This window comes from Rhinoderma darwinii, chromosome 9 (genome assembly GCF_050947455.1).
Source record: "Rhinoderma darwinii isolate aRhiDar2 chromosome 9, aRhiDar2.hap1, whole genome shotgun sequence".
NCBI classification, from domain to species: Eukaryota; Metazoa; Chordata; class Amphibia; order Anura; family Rhinodermatidae; genus Rhinoderma; species Rhinoderma darwinii.
This window is the reverse complement of record NC_134695.1, coordinates 48,816,655-48,844,580: the sequence shown is the minus strand read 5'-3', so window position 1 is coordinate 48,844,580 and position 27,926 is coordinate 48,816,655. Positions and strand designations below refer to the sequence as shown.

The following is a 27,926-nucleotide window of genomic DNA, read 5'->3' as shown; positions in this document are numbered from 1 at the left end:
AACACCACTCCGATGTGACGTGAGTTTATGTATTACTGTGTATTATGGAAGTGGCTCTGGAAATTTTGATGCAGATTACTAAAAGGAAAAGTCCCGGGACCAGTGGATACCATCATTTTAAGCTTTTCATGTTGTGAACTCACTCTCCGCTGAAGGTGGTTATGGTGTTCTGGGGCCACAATGGTAACTTATTACTCCATCCCCTGCCCTGTACCTGGCAATCATTGAGTAATACAGCGTCTGTGTGCTCCGTCCAGGTAGTCAGATACTTCCTGTTTCTCCTGCCCCCTCCTCCTCGCTCCTCCTCTCTCAGGTGTTGAGGGTGCCAGGCTAGGAGCATAGTATAGAAGAGTGCCCGGCTGTAGGTAATAGTTGTGTGTCTCGGAGGTGTTTGCAGTGGATACAGGGACTGTCTATGAGAAAATCCTGGGAAGTGGTGTGTTTCTGAGCCCGTTACCTTCCTGGTGGATGCTGTGCATTCTTCCTGATCATGTGCGTTCTTGCAGCTCTGGGTTGACATGTCAGGAGGTAATCATTAGCTTACTCTGTTGTCCAGGTCTTTCCACTTCTTCTTCTCCGCTTTTCCCTTCCTTTTATTTCGTGTGGCTGATTTCTTGCTGATGGTAACAAATTTTGTGTGTAGTCTATATATCTCTTGCGAAATATCTTCATGAAGGGAAGTGGCAGAGAAAGTGAGTTCCTGGTATCTGCACCTGGAATGATTACGTGACCTTGAGACCGTCACATTTGTATTATAAACCTATTGTATGTGTTGTGTGAAGAGGTTTACATGTTTTACATTGTGTTGTTACTGCCACAATAGACAGTATATGTTTTGAGTGTTGCTGTAACATAGTCTTATCTGTCTTTTAGCAGCTTTGGAGACATCCTCATCTCAGCGATAAATAAGCAAGTGACGTTCCAAGATAATGACTGGTAAGGACTGGCACTCAATTACACTATTACCAACGTAGAACTCCAGCGTGACCATACACGTTATTATTTTCGAGCGAGAATTTCTTTCATGGTCATGGTGTTGTAAGGTATATGGTACATGTCTTCTGGTATTGCTGCAGTCCAAATAGGATGGTCTGTTTTTTTTTTATTGATGTTATATTAACGCTCTCTTACTAACAACCTTTCCCGAGCTCATATCTAGAAATTGTTTGCTCACGTGGTGTATTTTGAAGGCTATATTATTGGAAAAATAATACTATCTACGAGACAAAACGGGGCATATATACCAAACTAAGGCATATGTCGCAAACGTGGTCGAAGTATTTAGTGAATACGTTTAAGGGTGGATTTACACGCTGTGGATTTTCGGATTCCACACTGAAATTCTCAGCAATTTAAAGTACAATACGTGTAGAACCCTGTCCACATGTGGAAGAAATCAGTGGGTTATTAAGGTCTTACTGCACATTACAAAATCTGCAGCATGTCCATTTTGTTAGATTTTTATACAGCAGATTTCACCCTTTGCAATGCGCAGCAAAATCTGCATGCAAGAGTGTGTTCACACGCTTAACCAAAACCGTCTGAAAATACAGAGCTCCTGTTTTTCAGGCGTTTTTTAATTAAGGGTATGTGCACACGCTGTGTTTTCAGCCGTTTTTCAGGCCGTAAACGCCCCGAAAAACGGCTACAAACATCTACCCATTGATTTCAATGGGAAATACGGCGTTCTGTGCCACCGGGGCGTTTTTTTTTAGGCCCCGTTTTCCAAAAACGGCACGTAAAAAGACGCCCAGGAGACAGAAGTGCATGTCACTTCTTGTGACGTTTTTGGAGCCGTTTTTCATTGATTCTTTTGAAAATCGGGAGCTGTTTTCCCTTGAAAACCGCTCCGTATTTTCAGACGTCTTTGGTTAAGCGTGTGAACATACCCTTATTAGCGTTTTTCGATGCATTTTTTACGGCCGTTTTTGGAGTTGTTTTTCTATAGAGTCAATGAAAAACTGCTCCAAAAACGGCTCAAGAAGTGACATGCACTTCTTTTTCGTGGGGACTTTTTTTACGCAGCCGTTTTTCAAAACGACTGCGTAAAAAAAACTCCCCGTCAGAACAGAACGCCGTTTTTCCCATTGAAACCAATGGACAGATGTTTGGAGGCGTTCTGCTTCCAAGTTTTCGTCCGTTCACGGCCGAAAATAAGTTGCGTGAACATACCCTAAAACATGCAGATTTTGTTGCGGATTTGTTAATCCACACCCCTTTTTACTGACACTAATTGTATATTCACACACGGCAGATTTGTCTCAGGAAATTTGTGCGAATTGTGATTGTGAAAATCAGTTCCATAATCTGAATGGGGTTGTTTCTGCAGCATACACATCGATTTCTGCAAACTGAATTCAGATGAATCTGACAGTCGCAGAAATTTCTGCAATAGATCTGCCGTGTGTGAACAAAACCTGAGGCCATGTTCACACAGGGCGGATACGAGGTGTAAAAGTACACAGCTTATCAGTCCTGAAACCTGCAGGGAATTCTGTCCGAAACACTACACCAAATTGTGGTGCAGATTTTTGGGTGTCATGTCCACTGCGAAAAACAATGGTTGAAAAAAAAACAAAAACACTTACCCCGCTCTCTGTTGTCATCCAGGGATGAAGCTGCAGCCTATGTGACCGCTGCAGCCTGTGATTGAGAGGCTGCGGATTAAAAAAAAAAGCACCGCAGGTCAATTTCTGAAAGTTTTTTCGGCTGATTTTTTTTTAAGTTGCGTGTGGATGAGATTTGTTAAAATTTCATCCACACTGCTGCTCCTGTAATACGATGCGTTTTTTCCGCAATGAGATTTGTTGCGGAAAATCCACAGTGTTTACGCTACGTGTGAACATACCCTTACTGAAAATTTGTTAGTCGTAAAAAGTGTCTAAATTGCATTGATAAATATGCCCCAATGTCTCCTGCCATCTCATGTGCCACACTTGAATGTGCAAATGAAAAGAAGGACCTTGCATGGATAGTCACAGTCCCTTTTCCTCTTTTTAGATCTGTGAATGGGAGGGTTGGTCACCAGAGGAATAAGTAGATCTGGTGTTACCTACTTCTATCTGCACCTGTTACTACGTAATAGGCAGAAAATATTAGTCCTTAGTCCTGAATTAATTCCTATAATTGGGAACTATATTTTTCTTTTAAGGGATCCCTTATTTTTTTTAACTTGATCATGATGTTATAACCCCAGCCGGGTTAGAAGCAGGATAAAATGGAGAGAAGCGAATACGAAGGTAAAATATTTTTTTGCGTGAACTATACAGATATTAATTGTGCTGAATTATTGGCACAGAAGAGAACTATATAATAACATACGGTATATGTCCAGTTAGTAGTATATGGCGCGTACAATATTCAAAGGAACGGTCTTAGATTTAAAAAACCAGAAACAGCGCCACTTCTGTTCATAGGCTGTGTCTGGTATTGCAGCCCAGCCCCATTCCAACAACCCTTTTAATTAATGTATTACACACTTCAGAGCGAGTGTGACCAGAATAGTGAGGACTATTCCTTGGGGCCTAAGGGCGGACGATTGTAAAACTTTGGAATGCAGAATTTCTTTTAATAGCTAAAGTAAAGCACAGCAAAAAACAGTCATCAAAGCTTCTATAATGTCATATTCGGGTGTTGTCTATAGAGAATTTGCATCTTGTGGCTGGAAATATGTAGTGTGTTTATCAAGGGCCAAAAAGGCTTCACAGATTACAATGAGAGATTTATGCCCCATTCACACGACCGTAATTTTGATTTGCAATTACAGATCCAAATACTGATCTATTCATTTCTATGGCCCATATTTACAGGAAGATGTCCGGACCATAGACATGACCTGCAAAAAATAGGACATGTCCTATTTTTTTTAATTTACGGACCGTGCTCCTATACTTTATAATGGGAGCAGGGCCCGCACATGCGGGTGGCCATCCGTCCCGGTAATCACAAACTGTGCACACGGCTACGGCCATGTACAGGGGGCCTAAGATATATGCTGGCGTTATGTTCCTTGTCTGGCACTACTGTAAGGTTACGTTCAGATGCTGTGGATTTGTTTTCTGCAACAGTGTCCTTAAAAATCCACAAGTAAAGCCATATGTGAGAACCTGGATCTTATATTGGATTCTGCTGTGGATTTCACTACTCACTGAACAATGGGTGAAATCCACGAGAAATCTGCAATGGATTGGGCATGCTGTAGATCTACATTCTCAATTCTATGTGGATGTTCTGCAAATTATGAATGGATTTTCAAAAACCCCATCTACTTGCGTTGCATTGCACGTTGTTGCAGATTTTTGGTGCAGCCTGGAAATATGCAATAAATTGCCCATGTGTGAACATGGCCTAAAGGGTGTTTTCTTTTTTTTTTTTATACCACATTACAGAGCGTTTCTGAGTAAACTTAAAGGGGTTATCTGGGTGTTTAAAATGGATGGCCCTTCCTTAGGATAGGTTATTAATATTAGATCGGTGGTGGTCTGACCCTCGGCACCCCCGCTGATAAGCTGTTTGAAGCGGCCACGGCGCTGATATGAGCCCTGCGGCCTCTTCGTGGTTTACATGGTGCTCGTTCGTACTTGTACGCGCTGTTACCTTTGTACAGTCGCTATAATTGTAACGGCGCGTGGAAGTACAAATAAGGAGGGGAACCACGTGAACAATGAAGAGGCTGCAGCACTCATATGAGTGCTGTGGCCCCTACGATCAGCTGAGTCAAACCACCACCGATCTAATATTGATGGTCTATTTTAAGTATAGGCCATCAATTTTAATTAACATGGATAACCCCTTTAAAGGATGGCCAATACATATAAGCCCTATTTTGCTTTTTCTAAGTTTTATAATAGTTGTTAGGAAAAGCTGGGTGGCAACTAATATGTCCACCATTACATTTCACTCAAGGGATGTTACCAAGCTTTCCTACTGTCCTGAACAGCAAACCCCCCTCCCCGCTAGTTATTTAGCATGACCTGGATAAGTAGAGTCATGTGTTGTTGTTCCACTTACCCTTACTCAACCCCTAAGGTCCTATTCACACGACAGGGATTCCCGGCCGTGTGATGCCGTTTTTTGAACAGCTGTCACACGGCCGCAGTAGGAACAATAGTCCCCAAATGGGGCTATTCACGCGGCCGATTTTTTTGACTGAGCATGCCCTATTTTCGTCCATTCTCCTGGCCGCACGGCTCCCACAGAAGTCTATGGGGCTGTGTAAAGCGTGTTTGTCACTCGGATGTGATCCGAGCGACGGCTGTGCTTTCTGCCACTCGTTCGCTCTGTTCTCATTCTCACAGTGCGAAGTGCATAGGAGGATGAGGAGGGTATTTTTTTTGCTCCCTGTATGAGCGGAATCCCTAATCCCCGGCCACAGTGACATCAGGGATTTCTGAAGAAGAATCGCCGGAGTTGTGGACCGTGATTCCGATCCAGTAGAAGTCCCTGACTTCACTCTCCATACATAGATATTGAAGTCAGACTTCTCCTGGAACGGTCCCCTACAGTGGCGCTATCTACAGGAAGGTAGGGGGGGGTGCCATCTATGGGGGGGTGCTATGTGAAAGGGGGCTGTGTGGCATTACCTACAAGGGGGCTGTGTGGCATTACCTACAATTGGGGCTGTGTGGCACTACCTACAATTGGGGCTGTGTGGCACTACCTACAATTGGGGCTGTGTGGCACTACCTACAATTGGGGCTGTGTGGCACTACCTACAATTGGGGGGCTGTGTGGCACTACCTACAAGGGGGGCTGTGTGGCACTATCTACGGGGGTTGTGGCGGTATCTACGGGGGGCTGTGTCAGTATCTACAGAGCAAAGTGTGTGGCATTATCTACAGAGGGAAGTGTATGGCAAGAAATTCTAATTAAATTCATCCATTTTTAAAATGGACAGGGAAAAAAACGGATGCAAAACGGGTTAAAATCACCCGGAACAGAAACGGAACGGATGCAAAACGGACCAGAACGGCCCTTTTTATCGGCCGACACTCAGACCATGTCGTGTGAATAGTACTTAACTAAAAAGAAACATGGCCACAGCAGTTGTTTATTGATTTTCACAAGAAAAATAAATGCAATATTATTGAAAACACAGGGAGTTCCCCACAATGGACACAAATGCCACAGTTCCTAGCCACGAAAACTGAAACAGCCCGGTTCACTTTTATTTGGGCCTTAGTGAGCCTCCCTACTGACTGTGCTAAGCGTGGGCACTATATCGGACCAAACCACAACCAGGCTCGGGTGAGAATCCCACAAGCAGAGTAAGTCATGCTTAATGTCCCGAACAAGTTCCCGGAATAGGCGCACACCTAAATCATTCCCCCCAACATGTAAAACCAGGATCTCAGGAACCCGGTCCAGCTGCGAGTATGTTTGGAATTCGGGCGAAAACCCAGCTCCATAGCCTACCTCTAAAACCCAACCAAGGGATACTCAACTGGTGACCATCTGGGCGAATATCAGCCCTCAGGGTTCCCAAGTGCAGGTATGAGTACCCTAAAATCAACACTAGACATGGGTGTAAATCAAACGAAAAGAAGACACACGCGCACTCATCAGCAAACACACCACGACCACAACAGCAGGACCCACCGCCATACAGACCCGTCAAAAACACAGACAACCAGAACATTAATTATAACAAATATGGGCGAACATAAATGAAGTACTGTTCGATTCACACCCTCCAATACGTCGAACTCCCACTTCGTCCAACCCCTGCTTCGGTCGCTGCGCCGATGCGGAAGTAATGGGAAGCGCCCTAGTCAGAGTTGACCCCAACCACTGACAGACAATTCTCAAATAAGGCCCAAAAAATTTAATCTAGAAAGAAAAATGCTGTCCTCGTGACAGAGTAAAGGTAAGACAGGGAAGTTGATTTGAGACCTTAATTCATGCATGCTGGCAGGGCACACCGCTAACCCCGGAAGAGCAAGTAGAACTATCCACTTACCATGACCCAGTTGATCCGTTATTGAACGACACAACAAAACTTCCAATCTATCCCCATATAATTCCATATCATTCTGTCTCAAACCCCCTGCACGAGATGTGTTTCGGAGAGACCCGCTCACCCAGCCTGAGGGCTCCAAAAATACCAGTGAAAAAGCGAGGCGGAACAATTGAACTTCAAAGACAAGCTAGAAAGCTTTTCCACCGCCGCACCCAAAGCGCAGAGGAGATGGAATGAAACGGACCGTCTCTGATCCAATTCGGCTCTACCCCGGCGTAAACCTCTTAACGCCTGTCCTACCAAAAATTCCTTTGTCATGTCTTGTACACCCCGTAATTTAAAACCAAAAGCTAACGACGACACAAAACGATTCACTTTTGCGACAGAAAAAACACGCTTCATAAGCGTCCCTTAGCCAATGCAATAAAGACAACATGTCCCGATCCGATCTGACATCGCATAAGGTGCACTGATGTGTAGCTAGATTTGCTGTTGAGTCTGGCGAAGCTGGATGATGGTGCCCAGGTGAACACACTGGTTGTCGGTTTTGCAGTATCCGGCATAACTATGGCGCCATTCATATTAAAATTGGATGTTACGTCAGATGTATACAATACAAAAAAGCAAAAAAATAGTATAGAGAGCTTACCGCTTTGAATGTCCAGCAGATTGAAACCCAATCCTTATATCCAAGTGCACGGAAAGCTGCCGGCTTGCAGCCGATTCCAACGATCCAAACACCAGTGAATCCAGCACTTGTTGGTAATAACGTTTCCTGTTTCATTTGTGTATCATTAAGCGCCTGTTCACATCAGCGTTGGCTTTCCGTTCCGGGGTTCCGTCTGAGGTTTCCGTCGGGTGAGCCCCGCAACGGAAAGTCAAACTGAAACCACAGATTCCGTTTCCGTCACTATTTGTATCAATGGTGACCGAAACATTGCTAATGGTTTCCGTTCGTCACCATTCCGCCAGATGTTTGGAGGCGTAATGGTGCAGTTTTTTCAGGCGTAAATCGAGGCGTAAATGGCCCGAATTACGTCTGAAACCTCTGCGTATGAACATACCCTTATGGTCGCAGTTCTTCTTTGCTACAAAGACAAGTAGATGGTGCCCAAATTGGTTTACAAAAATAGCGTGTAAATAATGGTAATATTGGCGCACATCATAAAAACGACCTTGCAGATATAAGTACTTTCTGAGCTACATTGGGCGTCTACTGTACCTCTGTATGCCTCATACAAATGTTTTTTCTGTCAAATTCTGTACGACTCTGACAGAAAAAAAAATTGTGCCATGTTCCATCGGACTCCATTTGTCCATATGCTGTACGGCAGTTCACGGAGGTCATGCGGTACCCTACTAAGGATACAGGGTCCATCCTTGTGTTTATTAGCATTTCACCACTTTTTGTGTAGCTTGTGCTCTACCGTGTAAAATTCTGCTGTGACTGTTGGTAGTAAAAGTCAGGATATGTATTCGCAAACTAGAGGAAAATGTTATTTTTCCACTGCTGCCCTGCTCTATTATCAGTATATTCTCACTCTGAATCTAGTCATTGGGGGGGGGGGGGGGGGATATATTAAGGCATGTGTTTTTTTTAATCGTCAGTCTAAAACTAATTTACGTCCGCTGAAAATACGGCAAATATATTAAGAAGTGCACACCTCTTTATATATTTGTCGCATCTTTTGGCTGGCTGTGTGACAGAAATGCAAATCCATACCTGCTATGAGCAGGTGTAGATTTGCGCCATAACTGACACCAGTTTTTGGCGTAAGATATGATATATCTCTTGTTCCCCTGGAGCCCCCACCCTTTGGCTAAAATCCGCCCCCTTTTCTCTTCACTTTCGGAAAGTGGTGAGAAAAGTAAAAAGTTGCAAATTTAAGCGCAAATATGCCGTGTGCCACAATTTGAGCTGTAAATCTGGCGTAAACCTTTTCATAATATTCCCCACAGTGCCTTTTGCTAATGTGATTTCTGTCTGCCAGTCCCATTCAGAGAAGAGCAGAACAGCGCAGTCCATTGTTTCCTGACATACATTAAATACGTCTACAGCTGTTTTTTGGCCGGTTGGTGGATGAAGGCGTGGACGTGTGACTTATCAGTTTAATTAGTGACTAAGTATTTTTCCAAAGTCTCACCTTATAATTTAGTTCCTGCTCTGCCTTGAATGACTTGCTGTCACGTATGGGATTATTCTTTACCATGTCATGGGTCAATAAACATTGACCTAAGCTTACAGTATATAACTCATCCTCTATCCAAAGTGTGGGCGGTCTACCCTGTCCATAACCACTGATGGTCACAGTCGAGCTGTCTGTTTAATTATTACATTTAAATCATCCCCCGTCATCCAATACTGCTCAGACTGGTGACTACTCATTGCTTTCTGTTCCTTTAGTTAAGGTAGAGCTCCTCCAAAAATAAAAAAAAGTCCTTGTATTGCCGTCTTTTGTTAAGTTGTTAAAAACGCTATTCAGCCGTTTCTTAGTTATATCTGTTTCTGGGAAAGCCTCGTGACGTGTATGGCCGACATAACAGCCGCTACAAAAGTTGTTAGCTAGCCAGCTTTCCTACAGTCCTGACCATAAAATCTTCTTGTGTATGGACAGCATATTACAGCAAGTCCATCCTCCTAGTAGCCAAAATGGCACTTAGCTTATAGGATTGCTATAAAAATACAGCGGACTCCAAGTTATGAGTCCGGCATATTTATAAGGGGAGCGCTCCCCTGCATGTCCACCACCTCAGGCCGGTGATTGACAGGCTGCAGTGTATATGTGCGTTCACAGAAACCTGTCAGTCACATCAGAATTTTTATTTTCATTCCGTGTAAGTGGTGAAGAAAATGAGATGTAGTTCAAAGTCAGTACAAGATAAATATAGGAAGGTATGTGCTGTTGTTCCACCTTTATGTTTATTTTTACGGCTAAATATTGCTCAAATTGGACGTTTCTTTTAATTAGAGAGTAACAGAAAATTATTTTGATCTACTTCGAAATGGTCATATGTACCAAAAATTTATTAGGAAAGCATTGACCTCAAGTAGATCCGTGTAAAAAAGTAATACGTGTGGTGTGCCTTCCCCTTGAACCAACCCGTGCTGATGTGCGGCCGTTTGATGGAGTCAACAGGGGTGGACTGGCCCACTAGAGTACCAGAGGACTTTTTGGTTGGCCCAGGCTCTGACACCATGATTGGACCCTGATACTCAGGGCCTCAAAGTCCAGCAAAAGGCTTTGGAGCTGGCTCTGGAGCCATTCTCTAGCCACTAGGGTCTCTTTCTTATGGGTTGATTCCCCAAAAATTTATTCAATGTTTTTGACAAATTGTCCTGTGTGTGCAAAAATAAAAATTACTAAAAAATAATGGTTGAAGTGCACCAGTTCAGGATAGATGGAGGCTGGGCTATCAGAATTACTTTTTTTGGTGGGTCCGAGGTAAATAAGTCCAAGCCTGGGAGTCAAGGGCTATAGTTAAAGCCACCACAATATGTCGGGATGACCACCACTAGTCTAGGGTCTGGAGGTGTGCTTTGGAATACATCTGGGGAGGTTGTGAACGTGGAAGTCCTTCTCCTACATCATGTCTGTCCTGGTTAGAGACTAAAGGAATTTTACTGTAGAAACTTCTGGGCATTGATCAATAGAACCATTGTTTATAGTTCACAAACACCATACTATGCAGACGCTGCGGCACTGATCCCATCAATATTTATATGTGAAACACAAGTGGAGGACAGAAGGGAGCAATGAAAGGACAGAAAGCTACTTTTAGTCTATCGTGCAAAAGTAATTTTATTTTCTAGCCCTTGTGATTCCAGTGCGAGAAACATTTTTTTTTTGTTCTAGGGTTGCTTATAAATATATTCTTCTTTTTTGTAAAAAAAAAGAATGTAATACCCTAATACATGCCGTTATGCTAGTAGGCTTCCAAATTCAGGACATGTATATACATTGCATCCTGGTATGTTAACATATTATTATTATTATTATTATTTTATGTTATTAGAGGGACTCTCTTTAGCCCTAGGTGATTTTTGATAATGGAATTAAGTTAGAAAATCTGTTGTTTAAGAGGAAAATGTAAATTATTGATTAGGTAGGATGGGTGGGAGCTCCTGGTATTGTCACGCCAGTCTACAAATGTACTGATGAGGTGTCGCCGATCATAGACCCCTAACAATCCGCTTAATCAGTGATTCTCCTACAGTGACACCACAGGGTAAAAGAAGTATTACACAGTTCTTAATTAATTATAGGCTCCAAGTATAGTCCATGGATGTTCTAGGTCCTCCAGAATGAGAGACGCTCTTTGTGTCACACTCTTCCTGCTAAAACCACTTGACTCAATTGGCAAATATTTTTTAAGAAGTCTTCAGAGAGACAGCTTCACTCTTAAATACATTTCAAGCTCATTTTTCCTCCTTGTTCAGCAAATATTTCGAAATGTCAAGCCTGACATAACATTATATGGGAAATCACTGTATTTACACAGTTTATGTAGAAGTTAGTCTTCCTATTCTGGTATTTATTGATGCCCCCCAATTCTTCCCCAATAGGTACAGAATGCGGGTTTCCGCTGACTTTTATTTCACCTTCGACCATGGAGCAGGAGCTGTGGCCACACTTTGGTACAAGTGTGTCCCTCAATTGTACGCTGCAAGTTCCTGGCTCATGTAATGGCAACGTCACATGGCTGAAGGATGGGAAAGCAGCCGAACACCTGTACACCGGGCAAGACATTATGTGGTAAGAGAGTGTTCTGTTAGTGGATAGGATCTCTGTGTCATTATAACACGCTGTTATTTGTAGTGGTGTAAGTACAGGCAATTATACCAGTAATATAGGTTCACTAACAGGTCAGGAACTCCCTTAAAATTTATTGTAGAATGAGAACCGGTTAATCAGAAGTAGTTTACTACATAATGAATGTAAAGTGAGCGAGCGGAGTTGCCTAAACTAGGTGCCATAACCACGGCCCCTGCAACCCTGCTCTATGCATAATAAAATACACTCTGCCGACCCAAGTGAGCATTTTTTTTATGCATGTAGTTGGGGGTGCTGCTAGCCTTCTTTCTGCAAGAGGCAAATACCATAAATTATTTCCCCTCCATTCCCAAATTGGAGGTAGGAAAAGCGTTTTTATTGGCTTTATAGTTGCCAAAATTATCACTAGCCCCCCGAAGTCAGGGAAGTGTGTTCTGGATAATGCAACTGCAAGTAGTAGGGGTATGGAAGCCTTAGTTATGGCATCCAGCCTTGCTCGCTAACTCTGGGGCTGCTAATTTGTCTACCGGGATTAGATCAAGCACTAGATCAGGCAATAAATATGAAACGGCACAAATAATGGGCATAACGATCGTAAATGCCTTTTTGTACAGCTTGGATTGGAGCTCTTATAAAGTCATATAAATAGTCAGGATATTCCTGTCAATGCAGTCATTAAGAAAACATTGTAGAAATCTCCATACGTTATAAGACTAATGCATGAAATTCCTTGTTGAGTGCCATTGCAATGGTTTTTTTTTGTACTGTTTGCAGTCCCAGCGTACGTGCACCTACAGATTTATGTCATTTTGGTAGGATGTGCAGACCAACATTTTGTGTTTGCGCAGCTCATATGGAGGCTTATGTGTCTCTATGGTAGCAGACTACAAACAAACCCTATGTAGTCTGATCCTGCAGTCATAGTCCCTTCCATCTCTCCCCTACTACTTCCCCCCCCCCCAATCTTAGTAAGAAGTACGGGGAAGGTAAATAGCATTTAACCCACAATCACTGTGAGGAGCATCTCTAAGCAGTTTTACAAAGTTAGGGATGAGTGAAATTTGCAGTCCTATTCATAGCTGTCATTTATTACATTTTAAGGTGTGGCTTGATCTTAATATGCTGAAAAATACGTTCAACGCCTGCACTTACCAGATGAGGCTTCAGATTTGTGTGTTGTATCCGTAAACATAATTATAATGTATTGTGCGTGCGTGTGTTTTTTAAATATTTTATTTTCAGATAAATAATTCTCACATTTTTTTCACAGGGATGGTCTCAATAGTTCAGCTAAGTTCCTCTCCAGCGTCTTCGATGTCAATCTTACCACAGAAGAAGATTATGGAAAGTTTACATGTCAGCTACAGAATGTCTCCGCCTCATTTACACTCCACAAAACAGGTACTTATATTATCCACTACATAAAACAAAAACCTCAGTGCAGATCCCTATAAATATTCAGTAAAGTATTCCTAGAGTGCTATGGTTAGAAATGTGTATGTTACTATGACCGCAAGCATTAAGTACAAACTCTGCATAGCCATAATGATGACATACAGTGAAGGAAATAAGTATTTGATCCCTTGCTGATTTTGTAAGTTTGCCCACTGTCAAAGACATGAACAGTCTAGAATTTTTAGGCTAGGTTAATTTTACCAGTGAGAGAGAGATTATATTAAAAAAAATTATTTGCATAGTGCACAGAGAAATAAGTATTTGATCCCTTTGGCAAACAAGACTTAATACTTGGTGGCAAAACCCTTGTTGGCAAGCACAGCAGTCAGACGTTTTTTGTAGTTGATGATGAGGTTTGCACACATGTTAGATGGAATTTTGGCCCACTCCTCTTTGCAGATCATCTGTAAATCATTAAGATTTCGAGGCTGTCGCTTGGCAACTCGGATCTTCAGCTCCCTCCATAAGTTTTCGATGGGATTAAGGTCTGGAGACTGGCTAGGCCACTCCATGACCTTAATGTGCTTCTTTTTGAGCCACTCCTTTGTTGCCTTGGCTGTATGTTTCGGGTCATTGTCGTGCTGGAAGACCCAGCCACAAGCAATTTTTAATGTTCTGGTGGAGGGAAGGAGGTTGTCACTCAGGATTTGATGGTACATGGCTCCATCCATTCTCCCATTGATGTGGTGAAGTAGTCCTGTGCCCTTAGCAGAGAAACACCCCCAAAACATAATGTTTCCACCTCCATGCTTGACAGTGGGGACGGTGTTCTTTGGGTCATAGGCAGCATTTCTCTTCCTCCAAACACGGCGAGTTGAGTTAATGCCAAAGAGCTCAATTTTAGTCTCATCTGACCACAGCACCTTCTCCCAATCACTCTCAGAATCATCCAGATGTTCATTTGGAAACTTCAGACGGGCCTGTACATGTGCCTTCTTGAGCAGGGGGACCTTGCGGGCACTGCAGGATTTAAATCCATTACGGCGTAATGTGTTACCAATGGTTTTCTTGGTGACTGTGGTCCCAGCTGCCTTGAGATCATTAACAAGTTCCCCCCGTGTAGTTTTTGGCTGAGCTCTCACCTTCCTCAGGATCAAGGATACCCCACGAGGTGAGATTTTGCATGGAGCCCCAGATCGATGTCGATTGACAGTCATTTTGTATGTCTTCCATTTTCTTACTATTGCACCAACAGTTGTCTCCTTCTCACCCAGCGTCTTACTTATGGTTTTGTAGCCCATTCCAGCCTTGTGCAGGTCTATGATCTTGTCCCTGACATCCTTAGAAAGCTCTTTGGTCTTGCCCATGTTGTAGAGGTTAGAGTCAGACTGATTAATTGAGTCTGTGGACAGGAGTCTTTTATACAGGTGACCATGTAAGACAGCTGTCTTTAATGCAGGCACCAAGTTGATTTGGAGCGTGTAACTGGTCTGGAGGAGGCTGAACTCTTAATGGTTGGTAGGGGATCAAATACTTATTTCTCTGTGCACAATGCAAATAAATATATATAATTTTGACTATGTGATTTTCTGTGTTTTTTTTTATATAATCTATCTCTCACTGGTAAAATTAACCTAGCCTAAAAATTCTAGACTGTTCATGACTTTGACAGTGGGCAAACTTACAAAATCAGCAAGGGATCAAATACTTATTTCCTTCACTGTATATGAAGGTAAGGGCCTGTTCACATCAGCATTTGGTTTCCGGCGATGGGTTCCGCCAGACCTTTCCGTCGGAGGAACCCATCGACGGAAAGGCAAACTGAAACCATAGCTTCTGTCTGCATTACCGTTGATTTCAATGGTAATGCAAACAGAATTAAACGAGAATTAACAAATTACCATTGATTTCAATGGTAACGCTTCTGTTGCTAATGGTTTCCGTGTCTCTGTTCCGTAAGGTTTCAGTTTTTTTTTACTAAATCAATAGCGCAGTCGACTATGGTTTCCGTTTGCCTTTCCGTTGATGGTTTCCTTCCGATGGGAAGGTCTGACGTTTCCCATCACAGAGAACGAACGCTGATGTGAACACACCCTTAGTACAGTTCAGTATCGGTTTCAAGGCAATGGATAATAATGTTGCAATATAGCAAAGCAAAAAACTACAAATCAAACTATAAGTGAAATTAAAGGTGATGATTTATTACAAAAATTCTAGAGTTTATATTTGCTGTTTACCATATGGCAAATGATTATCAAAGGTGCCCCTTCACCTTAAAGGGGTTGTCCTGTTTTGACAGGCCCTCTCCTTTTTACAGGACCCTTATGATAATCTGACTTTGTGGGTTTCACTGCTGGGGAACACCACGGTCCGCTGTATTAGGAAAAGCAGCTGTCAACTACTAATTTTCTCTGCAACAACGAAGCAGAATAAATGCTGAATTAATCTGCGCCCAATGGGCTGTCCATGTAATGCACAAACAAGCTGGGTCCTCCAGAGGGAGAGATGACCTTTGTAGTAGCTTTTCTATTCTGGCTAATAAGGGTGACCCAAACAGAGAATCCCCATCTATGAAGCCCATAGTCCCCTAAGGGCCTCTGGATAATGGTTGTACAAACTATAAAATTTATTTTCCTAAATCCGACAACCCCTATAGGGCTCATTCAGACGAACGTGAATAACGTCCTTGTTCTGCGCAGGGAAATCACGTGCAGCAGACGGACCCATTGATTTCACTGGGGCCGTTCACACATGCAGGAGTTTTCACGCAGCGTGTGTCCGTTGTGTGAAACTCACTGCATGTCCTATATTGCTGCTTTTTTGTGGGCGCCCATTGAAGTGTATGGGATGCATGAAAAACACGGACAGCACACGGAGGTCATCCATGTGCTATCCGTGTTTCACGCCTCAAATGCAGAGAAACATAGAAAAAAAATGCTTGCTTGGACGTGAAAAACGCATGTCACATGCAACGCGCAGTGATGGCTACGCGCACTGATGGCAACGCGCACCGCGCACTGAGGCCAACACACAACGCGCACTGATGCCAACGCGCAACGATGGCAACGCGCTACGCGCACTGATGGCAACGCGGACTGATGGCAACGCGCAACGATGGCAACGCACACTGATGGCAACGCACACTGATGGCAAACGGACATGAAATGCAGGAAATAGATTTTTGGAAAAAGGCTAAATAATTTTTAATAAAATGTATTTAGAAAGTTGCACAAAACACAGAAAAATATTTTTTTTTTAAAAAAAGAAAAATATTTCAAAGGTGTACATAGTCTTTAAGAGTAGAGAATCACTCGCTTCCCACTATAGAATATAATTTGTCTCCTTATTTGTAGGTTACAGCGATTCTCTGTAGTACTGATGACATTTTTTGTTTCATAACATGCTAATTTATGTTGTGCAATTTTTCAATGATTGCTTATACCTCAGATTACAATACGAGTAATCTAATCTGATAATATAATTTATGCTGCTGTAGGAATTGTATGGGCGTCATATTTTCTCTGTAAGTATTTGATTTTGTTTGTCTGTAGATAAAGCTGGACACGTAGCAGCCGTCATGCTTGCTCTATTCGTGTTTGTGGTTTTGGTAATCGCTGTCATTCTTTACCTCAAGTGTCGTCTAAATGTCAATCTTTGGTATAGAGACAAATATGGAGACCCGGAATTAAATGGTAGGTGCCAGGATGGTGACGGTAATTTATTTCTCAGCAGTACTGAACCTCGGTAACCGTATTGTTCAGATTAAATTCTTATCAGTAATTATAAAATTTCTTTAACCTCGGGAGATTTCCCACATCTACTTGTAGTGCTGCAGTTCACAGTCTGTAGACCGACTACAGCCCGCCATAAACAGCAGCATGCATGCAGGCAGGATATTATTGGATTGCTCCATATATCAGGGCATTGCTATTTATGCAGTTCCCTATATACATTCTGTAAAGTGGCTCCAAAGATAGAGAACACTAGGATCATTTATCTTTAAAAGAGCTGTAATCCCATTTTTTTTAAACAAATTTAAATCATAACATGCTGAATTCCTGCAGCAACCACTAGAGGGAGAATGGGAGCCTACTGCACACTTAATGATTTCAATGTATAAACTGTATGCAGTAAGCTCCTAAACTCCCTCTAGTGGCCAGAGCAGGTAGCCAGCATGTTCTCTTTTAAATCAAAATCCATGCAGGGGATTTGGAGCTCTGTATCTGAAAAAAGAGCTATAACTGCTATAAAGATCTATTATATCATTAATTGGCACAGAAATTTGAACCTATGTAGCTAAAAAAAATAATTATATTCAATGGTGTAAATTCACTTTAAATTTTTATTTGTGGTTCAATTTGAAATCGACTTCAGGATATAATATCTGCCAGCAGCACATTCTGGAGCTATTAAAGGAACACTGTGCCTAGTGTGGGGCCTGAGATGTTGTGCGGGACACCGAGGTTCAAAGGACACCAAAGAGCGAATTACTGTGACATTCACCACCCCTCAGGCCCTGCACTAGGCATATCTCTTTTTCCTGGAGTGTTCCTTTAATATTTTGTGATTCCATGATATGTTCTCGGAGTGATTCTAGCATTATGCGGACTGAAAGCAGCAAGAAGAGTTACTAGAATGTATATTCTGTAAGTGTAATTCCCAGTGCTTTCCACAGATGGCCGTCTGTTTGATGCATATGTATCTTTTTGCCCTTCAAACATTGACACAAAGTTCACCAATTTCATCCTGAAGCCACAATTGGAGAACAGGTACGGCTACAAACTGCACCTGGATGAGCGCAGTCTTCTGCCCAGCACAGGTAATATCATTACACATTAGGCTTCTTTTTTAATGGGATCTTAACGTAATTACGGCTTACAGGACGGGATCTGATCTTGTCCATGGCACTAAATATATATGGCTCATGCGCAGAGCTTTAATACATCTGTGACCAGAGGGTCCTAAAGGAATTGTCTGAAATTTAAGCCATATTCTGACTATTCAGTACAGAGAAGTGGATATTCATGTTGTTTTACTTATCCTCGGCTGCTGTGTTGGCAGCAATCTTCCCGGATTCCCCTATGCGCTTGCTTATTCCCCTATTCGCTTGCTTATTCAGCTTGGTGAATGGGTTTTATGGCAGGATTGTTCTCAGCAGCAATGGCTTTTTAAATTCTGCATTCTTCTCCAAACACTGCAGAGCTGCCTCTAAGAACGCGCAGCTTCAGATCCTGTTAAACTCTTGATGATGCTGGGCGAGTATGATCAGCGTGGGCAATGGCTGTATTGCACCGCTGCAGCCCCGGCGGAGATCAGAGGACTTCTGAGTGGTTTGATAGAGGGAGGGGAGCTTCTTCTGTCCGCCCATTGATCGTGGAGCACTGATGGGTTACTTTGGCAGTCGGGGGCCTAGCAAAGACCTCCAGGTCTGTCATAAGCATCTGCTTAATAGGTCATTCCAGAGGCATGACCGGCAATAATGCTTTGGGATACTATGGATTCCAAAGCATTATAGAAGCAATCGAAGGATCACAGATTCAAGTCCCCTGGTTGGACAAAAAACAAAGCTAAGTTTAATAAGATTTAGGCCCCATGCACACGAACGTGTTTTTGTGGCCGCAATTCACCCGCATATCTGTGGGTGAGTTGCGGTCCCATTCATTTCTATGGGCCCATGCACACGACCATGGTTTCCACGGTCCGTGCATTGCCCGGGAGCCTGGACAGCAAAAAGATGGGACAGGTCTTATTACGGCCGCATTTTGCAGTCCAGGCTCATTGAAATGAATGCACGCGGCCATGTGCACGGCCCGCGATTTTCGGGCAGCCTGCGGGTGATGCTCCGCGGCCGTCTGAGCCGCAAATCACGGATGTGCACACCACTACGGTCGTGTGCATGAGGCCTTAGCAGAAAAAGTCTTCAAAAATGAAACAAACACCTTTTTTTTTTCTTTAATCCTTTCCCTCTGCCGCCGTTTTTTGGATTTTCATTTTTGCTTTTTCTGTCAATATAGATGTATGAGGGCTTGCATTTTGCAGGATGAGTTGTATTTTTATTTTTTTTTGTACAATTTATTGTACCATATAATGTACTGGGAAAAATTTCTTTGCGGAGGGGAATGGGAAAAAAATAAGGATTTCTCAATTTGTTTTGGGTTTTGTTTTTATGTCATTTACCGTGCAGCAAAAACGACATGTTAGCTTTATTTGCGGGTCAATACGATTATGGCAATACCAAATTTCTAATAAAAAAGTTATGGCTCTTGGAATACGACAATGAAAAAACAAAAAAAATTGCTTAGTCCTTAAAGCCCAAAATAAGTTGGTCCTCATTATGCAGCTAGGGTTTACTGTCCCAAATATGCCCAGGTCAAAACCAGCCATTTAGGTAATCGTAAAATAACTTAAGTTACCGAGAGTCCGGCGGCATCACGCGCTTTCGCATATGGAGTCAACAACTGTGCACCTTGCTTTACCTTGTCCCGTCTTTATGAGGCCATGGAAACCACAATGGCTGCTTCGTATGGGTGTACAATCTTGGCACCTCATGTAACGCTCCGCAGAGATCAGAGCATCGTCTTGTGAAAGAATAGTATAAATGTTAGATTATGAAGCGCCCATGCACACAAGCCCTAATGTATCCATACCTGGCACTCTGACAGTCTGTTAACGTACCCTTAGATACGAAGTGCTGAATAAACAAACACATACAATCGTTCTCTTCAAATGCAGAGCCTTCCGCTGAACTGCTTATGAATGTCAGCCGCAGCCGACGCCTGATCGTGGTTCTTTCAATGGCGTATCTAGAGCAGGAATGGTGCCAAAATAACTTCAGGTAAGTTTACCTACTGTACGAAATTGTCAGCAGAAAGGTTCACCGTCATTTTCTATCTATTGTGAAGAATTTAATGGTGCAATAAGACGAATGAACCAAAATGAAATTGCTACGCTCGCTCCCAAGGCCATCAGTTGAGTGAAGCTAAATTCGTAGATAAAGGGATGTTTTAGGTACAACCCTATACAAAGTGTAGCGGACAATCCTTAACATCATCGACAATGATCCTGTTTTATTATATATACTAGGAAATATGTTTTAGACTTGCGGTAATATGAAATTGCTGCAGTAATATAAGATGGCACTGGAAAGTTTTAAAAGACTTGTGACCTATATCTCTTTTAGTCAATACATTTGGCAGGTCCACCAAAAGTAATACCCATTGTCTGCCATAACAAAAAAATATATACATACACTAGTCCTGCTCAATGAATTAGAATATCATCAAAAAGTTACATTTATTTCAGTAATTCAATTCAAAAAGTGAAACTCATATATTATATAGATTCATTACACACAGAGTGATCTATTTACAGCATTTTTTTCTTTTAATGTTCATGATTATGGGAACAGTTAATGAAAACCCAAAATTTAGTGTCTCAGAAAATTAGAATATTATATAAGCCCAATTTCAAAAATGATTTTTAATTCTGAAATGCTGGCCTACTGAAAAGTGTGTACAGTATCTGCCCTCAATACTTGGTCGGGGCTCCTTTTGCATGAATTACTGCATCAATGTGGCGTGGCATGGAGGCGATCAGCCTGTGGCACTGCTGAGGTGTTATCAATGTGGCGTGGCATGGAGGCGATCAGCCTGTGGCACTGCTGAGGTGTTATCAATGCGGTGTGGCATGGAGGCGATCAGCCTGTGGCACTGCTGAGGTGTTATCAATGCGGCGTGGCATGGAGGCGATCAGCCTGTGGCACTGCTGAGGTGTTATCAATGCGGTGTGGCATGGAGGCGATCAGCCTGTGGCACTGCTGAGGTGTTATCAATGCGGCGTGGCATGGAGGCGATCAGCCTGTGGCACTCCTGAGGCGTTATCAATGTGGCGTGGCATGGAGGCGATCAGCCTGTGGCACTGCTGAGGTGTTATCAATGCGGCGTGGCATGGAGGCGATCAGGCTGTGGCACTGCTGAGGTGTTATGGATGCCCAGGTTGCTTTGATAGCGGCCTTCAGATCATCTGCATTGTTGGGTCTGGTGTCTCATCTTACCCTTGACAATACCCTATAGATTCTCTTTGGGGTTTAGGTCAGGCCAGTTTACTGGCCAATCAAGCGCAGTGATACTGTGGTTATTACACCAGGTATTGGTAGTTTTGGCAGTGTGGGCAGGTGCCAAGTCCTGCTGGAAAATGAAATCCGCATCTCCATAAAGCTTGTCAGCAGAGGGAAGCATGAAGTGCTCGAAAATTTCCTGGTAGACGCTGCGCTGACTCTGGAAGATGAGAGACACCAGACCCAATAATGCAGACGAGCTGAAGGCCGCTATCAAAGCAACCCGGGCTTCCATAACACCTCAGCAGTGCCACAGGCTGATCGCCTCCATGCCACGCAGCATTGATGCAGTAATTCATGCAAATGGACCCCCGACCAAGTATTGAGGGCATATACTGTACATACTTTTCAGTAGGACAACAATTCTGTATTAAAAATCATTTTTGAAATTGGGCTTATATAATATTCTAATTTTCTGAGACTAAATTTTGGGTTTTCATTAACTGTTACCGTAATCATCAACATTAAAAGAAAAAAATGCTGAAATAGATCACTCTGTGTGTAATGAATCTATATAATATGAGTTTCACTTTTTGAATTGAATTTCTGAAATTTACGTTTTTGATATTCAAATTAATTGAGGACTAATATATGTATGTGCAGCATATGCGTTTTTTTTTTTTTTTGCATACATTTGTATTGAAAAACATAGTTGGCCGTGCTTTTCAATACAGTAGAGGCTACGGTATCTCGACTTATACTGATCAAAGATATGCCAAATGGACAATGTTTGTGCACCACAGCCCTTTTGAATTGAGCATTTGCGTTGTACGTGATTTACATTATCTTGATAATTTCTAATGTAAAGTACTTTGCAGCATATCCATAAAGGCCCATCGTGATCTTTAAAACCCTACTGAGAAGTGAGTGCTATAAGTCCCTGGTACATCTACAGTATATGTGTGGATATATTGCTACTGCATAAGCAAGTTTGAATAGAATCTACAAGAGGCTACGCATCTTTTCTTCACTCCATTTAGCCAATCACCTGAATAGCCAAATTAAGTAATTTTCCTGACACTGGGCCCACAGGGTTGGATTATTCCGTGTCTGGCTAGCTTAAAAAGCACCTGCCATTATTTGTTTCACTATGAAAAATATAATCCCCCACAATGCACTAAAGACCGCCAGGTGCAGCAACAATGTAAATAAATTGTCCCTTTTTCTTAAAATAATCATTGTGCTCTACCGGTATCTTCGGGCAAACAAGAGTGTATGGAAGTAAAGTCCTCCCTTCCGTTCCAGGAATAAATTGCAGTTACCGCTGACAGAGAAGAATACTGCACTATAAGATCTTATTGGACTTAAAGGGGTTGTCCAGGCACGGACAACTGATGACCTGTACACAGGATAGGTCATCAGTATATGATCGGTGGTGGTCCGACACCCTGACTCCGCATGGATCAGCTGCTCCGGCTGCCTCTAGACGGATTTTATGCAGTATTCGGAGCCGGAAAGCAGATGGCTCCGTACACTGCATAACGGCCGTGCTGCAAAACAGCACCTCTGCAGATCTGCAGCTTGGCCGCGATTCTGTGTCCGAAGCCATCTGCTTCTGGCATGGACATCCAGTGCCCGGAGGCAGCTGATCGGTGCGGTGTCCAGGTGTCGGACCACCACGATCATATACTCATGACCTATCCTGCGGATAGGTCATCAGTTGTCCATGCCTGGACAACCCCTTTAAAGTGCAGGATTATTCTCTGCCAGCAGGAACTGCCATTTATTCCTGGGACGTAAGTGAGGCCTTGACTTCCACACACCCTTGTTTGCCCAAGGATACAAATACAGCGCAATGATGTTTTTCCCTATGAAATAAACACATGAGCATTTACAGGTGCTACAGACTACGGTTGGGGTCACCTATCTTGATTTTATAAAATGTTCTATATGGGAGATGGAGACCAGAAATCCTCCCTGCACCCAATGCTTGTAGGAGGTTCAGGCCTAATTGCATAGTTTGGCCTTGTTCACACTTGCGGACTTTGGTCCATATTTTGCACCCGTATTTGTAAGCCGAAACACGGAAAAGGTACAAATCTATGTATTCTACTTTTTCAGTGTTTATGTTCCATTCCTGCTTTTGACGTAGAAATACTAAAGTAAAATTCTAACAAAAATACGCAAATGTGAATAAGGGTATGTTCAGATGCAAAACGAAAAAGAGCTTTTTTCAAGGGAAAACAGCCTCTGATTTTCAGCCATTTTTTAAGCATCAAACGTTTTTTTGAGGCCGTTTTGGAGCTGTTTTTCTATTGACACAATGAAAAACGGCTCACGAAGTGACATGCACTTCTTTTTACGGGGCGTTTTCTTACGCGCCGGTTTTTCAAACGGCCGCGTAAAAAAAACACCCTGTCGGAACAAAACACCGTTTTTCACATTGAAAAATTTAAGCTGAACGCCTCCAAACATCTGCCAATTGATTTCAGCCATTTTTCAAGGCGTTTATGGCCCGAAAAACGGCTGAAAATAAGCCGTGTGAACATACCCTAAAGCCTTAGTACAAATTACATGACAAATAGGTAACCTTACTCTCAATGCAGGCTGAAATGGAAGTAAGGCCTCTCTCTTACTTTTGCCAGCAGGCTGCATAAAAACCAAGGCCACTCCAGTAGCCGCATGGGCAAGAGAAAGATGATTTAAGTTTTCCCTTTAAGACCTCGTTTACATCTGCATCATCGGAGTACAGCAACGAAAATTCTGGTAGCACCGGATCCATCCGCGCCCGACGGCGCCCATGGACTTTAATGGGTTCTGTTGGGTTTCCTACATAGTGTCAGTCGTTTTACTGGACAAAACAGCGCAGCATGCTGCGCTATTTTGTCCGGTATTTTTTACCGGATCTGTGACTGAGGCCCCTAACGGAGCCCCCAATGCAATGTGAACGAGGCCTAAGTACAATGATCAAGTATGCTCTGGAGGTTCTAGGTGTTACAATTAAAAGATAACTTGGGATAAAGGGCATTTTTAAGTAAGTGTTTTGTTTTTTCGTGCCTAGGGATGGTTTCTTTCGCCTCCTGGAACTCTCACATACTCCTATCTTCATCTTGTTTGAGAATCAGTACAAGGATCTGCCTTCCGAAGTTACGCAACTGCTTAACAGTCAGAAAGAAACATTGAAAATACTGATGTGGAAGACTGATTCTGTGGTACGACTGTCTGTGGGGAATTGAGGGCGGGGGTTCAAGAATTTTTTTTTAATAAGGTGCACTAAATTTTCAATATTCTTACTGGTGGAATCCGTCTCACACCACTGATCTGGATGGTCACATCTACAGGAGGGGAAATGTTTATTCACATATGTTAGTTCATGGTCTCAGATCTCTTAGATCTCTACGGACCGTATTGGACTTGCACAGACCCGCTGAAATCGAGGTCACGTGTATATGTAGAGCTCAGTAGTTTAATCTGTACAGTGAAACCTCTTTAAGACGACCACCCAAAATGGCAGGGGGTGGTCCATAAGATATGAGATGTAAAAAAATTTCCTAAATCAGTGGTGGTCTTCTTAAAGACGTGATTTTTTTGGGATAGGTTTTTAATGTATGTATTTGTTTTTAGAAAACCCCTTTAGGAATTTTGTAAATGTAACCTCTTCTGGAAATAAATAATTGAGCCCTTGTATTGTGTATCTCCATACAGTCTCCAGCCTCTGTGTTCTGGAAGGAGCTCCGTCTTGCTCTCCCTCGTAAGATTTCACTGTCTGAAGGCAATGGTGATCCTCAGACTCAATGTCAAGATGATAAGGATCCAATGCTGACCTTAAACAGCGAAGCAACAGATATTGATCCAGATGGCGATCTAGGTACCTAATACCAGTATTTATTTTTTTGTATCTACCTTTACTGCTACACTTGTTGAATTGCTTTGCATGTCCGTTTTTATCCATTTCTATACTACTGTCCATTATTTCCAGGTGTTCGAAGGACGTTCTATAAAGCTCCACCACCTCGAATTGCCCCAGTGACACGTGTCGCAGACGGAGAACCTGCAGGAGATGTGGACATCTCAGATTTAGGTTCACGTAACTACTCAGCCAGAGCAGATTATTATTGTCTGGTCACTGAGCCTGACTTATAGGAAGAAGGAGAAAGTGAAGGACATTGGAGGTGACCAATGAGACTATGACTCCTATAAAGAAGGAAACCAAAAGAGTACAGACTGAAAGCAGACAATCATTTGCCCTAAAGCTGTGACGATGGGTTAAAAAGGTGACAAATGCAAAGTAAAATAATCCTCTTATATCAGTTTATTACGCTACAATCATCAGGATGTCCATATTATGCCTAATTATTCTGGTAGATGTGAAAGTCCGTAATTACCGAGAGCAGCTTATGTCAGTGACAAACCTAAAAATAACGGAGAGCGAGAAAATAAAGCTAACTGAGGAAAGGGGAAGTGACCGGTAACGGCGATGAATCTCATCTACTACGAGAAGTTCCCACCATCAAGAAATAATGTATTTACGTTTGTAATATAAAACTGTTACACCTTCAATTATAGTTAATTTTATACTACAATTTAAAATTTATACAAGATTTAGTGTGTATTCACACATCGCAGTCAACTCGTGTCTTTTTGCAAAGCTGCTGCATTTTGCCAAAATTGGGCCAAAAAAAAACCCCTTTGTGTGGCCTGATACTACTGTCATTTGTTATTCTTCTCCCTTTGCCCCTATTCTAGTGTATGTAGGTTGGTGAGAAGGGGTAAGACGTGACTGCAGGATCAGACTATACCGGGTTTTATTTGTAATCTGTTACCATGGAAACACATAGGTCTGCATAGGATCTGTAGACACAAAGCAGTAGGATATTTTTAATCTAGACTATTTGCAAAGTTGATACTTTTTTTTTTTTTTTTAAATATGAATTTTATTTAAATATATTATTGCACTAGAGGGGAATTTTAATTCACCTGCGGCCCTGAATGCTCCAGTTTATAAAGGGAGCAGTATTGATAATGAGGATATTAGAGAAGTCAAATTACTGGAAAATAAGTTTATACGGGACCAGACTGCTGTATGTCATGTGCGAAGTGCAATAAAGTGCTTAAGCATTATTAGAAATTGGTATATTCTGTGGAAATTACCACGTGACTGGACGGTAACTCCCCGGATCACACATCTTCTGATGACGGACTACGTTTTAATACGTTTCCGGTCTGTCTAATAAGTATTATTCTAATAACAATGCTGTCTAGGGTATTTTTTTTCTGCGTCAATTATTTTACCCAAAGATCAGCTGTATATTTTTAAATGTGAACATTTTATTTCCTCTTATATTTGTATATAAATATAATTTACTGTAAATAAATATGATAGTTACCTTATTGATTGTTTTATCATATGCTGTATTAGTAATTCCACAACATATTTCTACTGAGTCGGACCCACTCTCGTCATGGACTGGAGTGATTCAACTTATAGGGGGGAGCAGCTGCAGGTAGATTCTATAGTGTTTGCTCCGAGCTCTCTCCTTTGACAAAGAACAGTTGCCATGATTATTGCATGGACTCCAACCAGGCAGCACCTATAGTCCCTACCTGTCCTTTTTATGGACCTATAGACACTCCATGTGCCACCGTATGATGCATCTGTGCAGCATAACACGGCTTGCTATGGAGCCTCAGTGTGTGCCGCCTCAGGGGCACACAAAAGGTACAGTGTCAGTCCACTGCAAACTATAGGTGCCATATTATGGGTACATATCAAACATGGATCTGTAATACGGCAGTCTCTATAAGGCCTAACTATCCAAATCATGCCTACTTGGGGAGTAATAGATGTGTATTGCAGTAGTTGTCTGCTTTAGACAACCCCTTTTCATATGCTACGTTGAGCGTATGCTCGTGGCACATACGCCCATAGAGCCTTAGTCATCCAACAGACGCCAAGCGAGTATCCTTTTGGTCAGGCCAGTATACATCAGTATACCTTCTTTTCAACTCTATGCAATAGAGAAGCATCTAGTAATTAAACGTATACAGACTTCTAAGTCTCGTTTTAACATGGTTGCCTATGGGCGGCGTATGCCTATTCATTGGCATACATCAGGAAAAACTCCTGACTTATGCCTCCATGTACCTGTCCCTGATATTGCGTGCCGCTCTTCCACACTCCTGCTTGGAAGATACTGTGAGCAGCCACCAAAGGGCGAGCACATGTATCTACAAAGACCTGCACTGATATCTATGATCAGTACAATGGAGAGAGGGTAGCACGCTGTTCTCTGTACCAGGATGTGACTGGCCTTTGACAAGCATGTCTGTGTCCTGAAAGTTTGGGGCCGAACAGAATAGAAAAGCAGTCCACATGTGGCCCCCGGGTTTAGGGTTGTGAACCCCTTCTCTAGATGAACGCAAGTAATGCCTTATTTTTTCCCGCAGCAGCACTGAAAAAAAATACTACAACCTGGGTGCTTTTTCTTATCCGCTCCTTATCAAGGTACTTTTCATCTGGATTTCCAAAGTGAACAATCCCTTTAAGGCTATATGCTAGAATTAACCAGATACAGAAATACTTTAGTGAGTCCTTCAGCCTCTAATAGTCTATAAATGTGATGAGTAAGACAGTCATTACAGACATTATGCAATTTGTACATAACCCGCCCCATATTTACAAAGGTTTGCAACATTCTTCTTTCCCCGTGCAATATAAGTCTGTGTGGCTTTACAGTGGCGTAAC

General features: G+C 42.4%; 1 protein-coding gene across 1 annotated transcript; it reads left to right on the top strand.

The window, feature by feature from the left end:
* The first annotated feature begins 316 nt into the window (after positions 1–316).
* Positions 317–26,572, top strand: SIGIRR (single Ig and TIR domain containing). Its single transcript, XM_075836959.1, has 10 exons — positions 317–528; positions 874–936; positions 11,523–11,712; positions 13,001–13,131; positions 16,677–16,817; positions 17,801–17,944; positions 19,858–19,960; positions 24,243–24,393; positions 24,887–25,049; positions 25,161–26,572. The coding sequence occupies exons 2-10, from the start codon at positions 930–932 to the stop codon at positions 25,322–25,324; spliced, it is 1,194 nt and encodes a 397-aa protein (XP_075693074.1). The 5' UTR covers positions 317–528; positions 874–929; the 3' UTR covers positions 25,325–26,572.
* Positions 26,573–27,926: the final 1,354 nt, after the last annotated feature.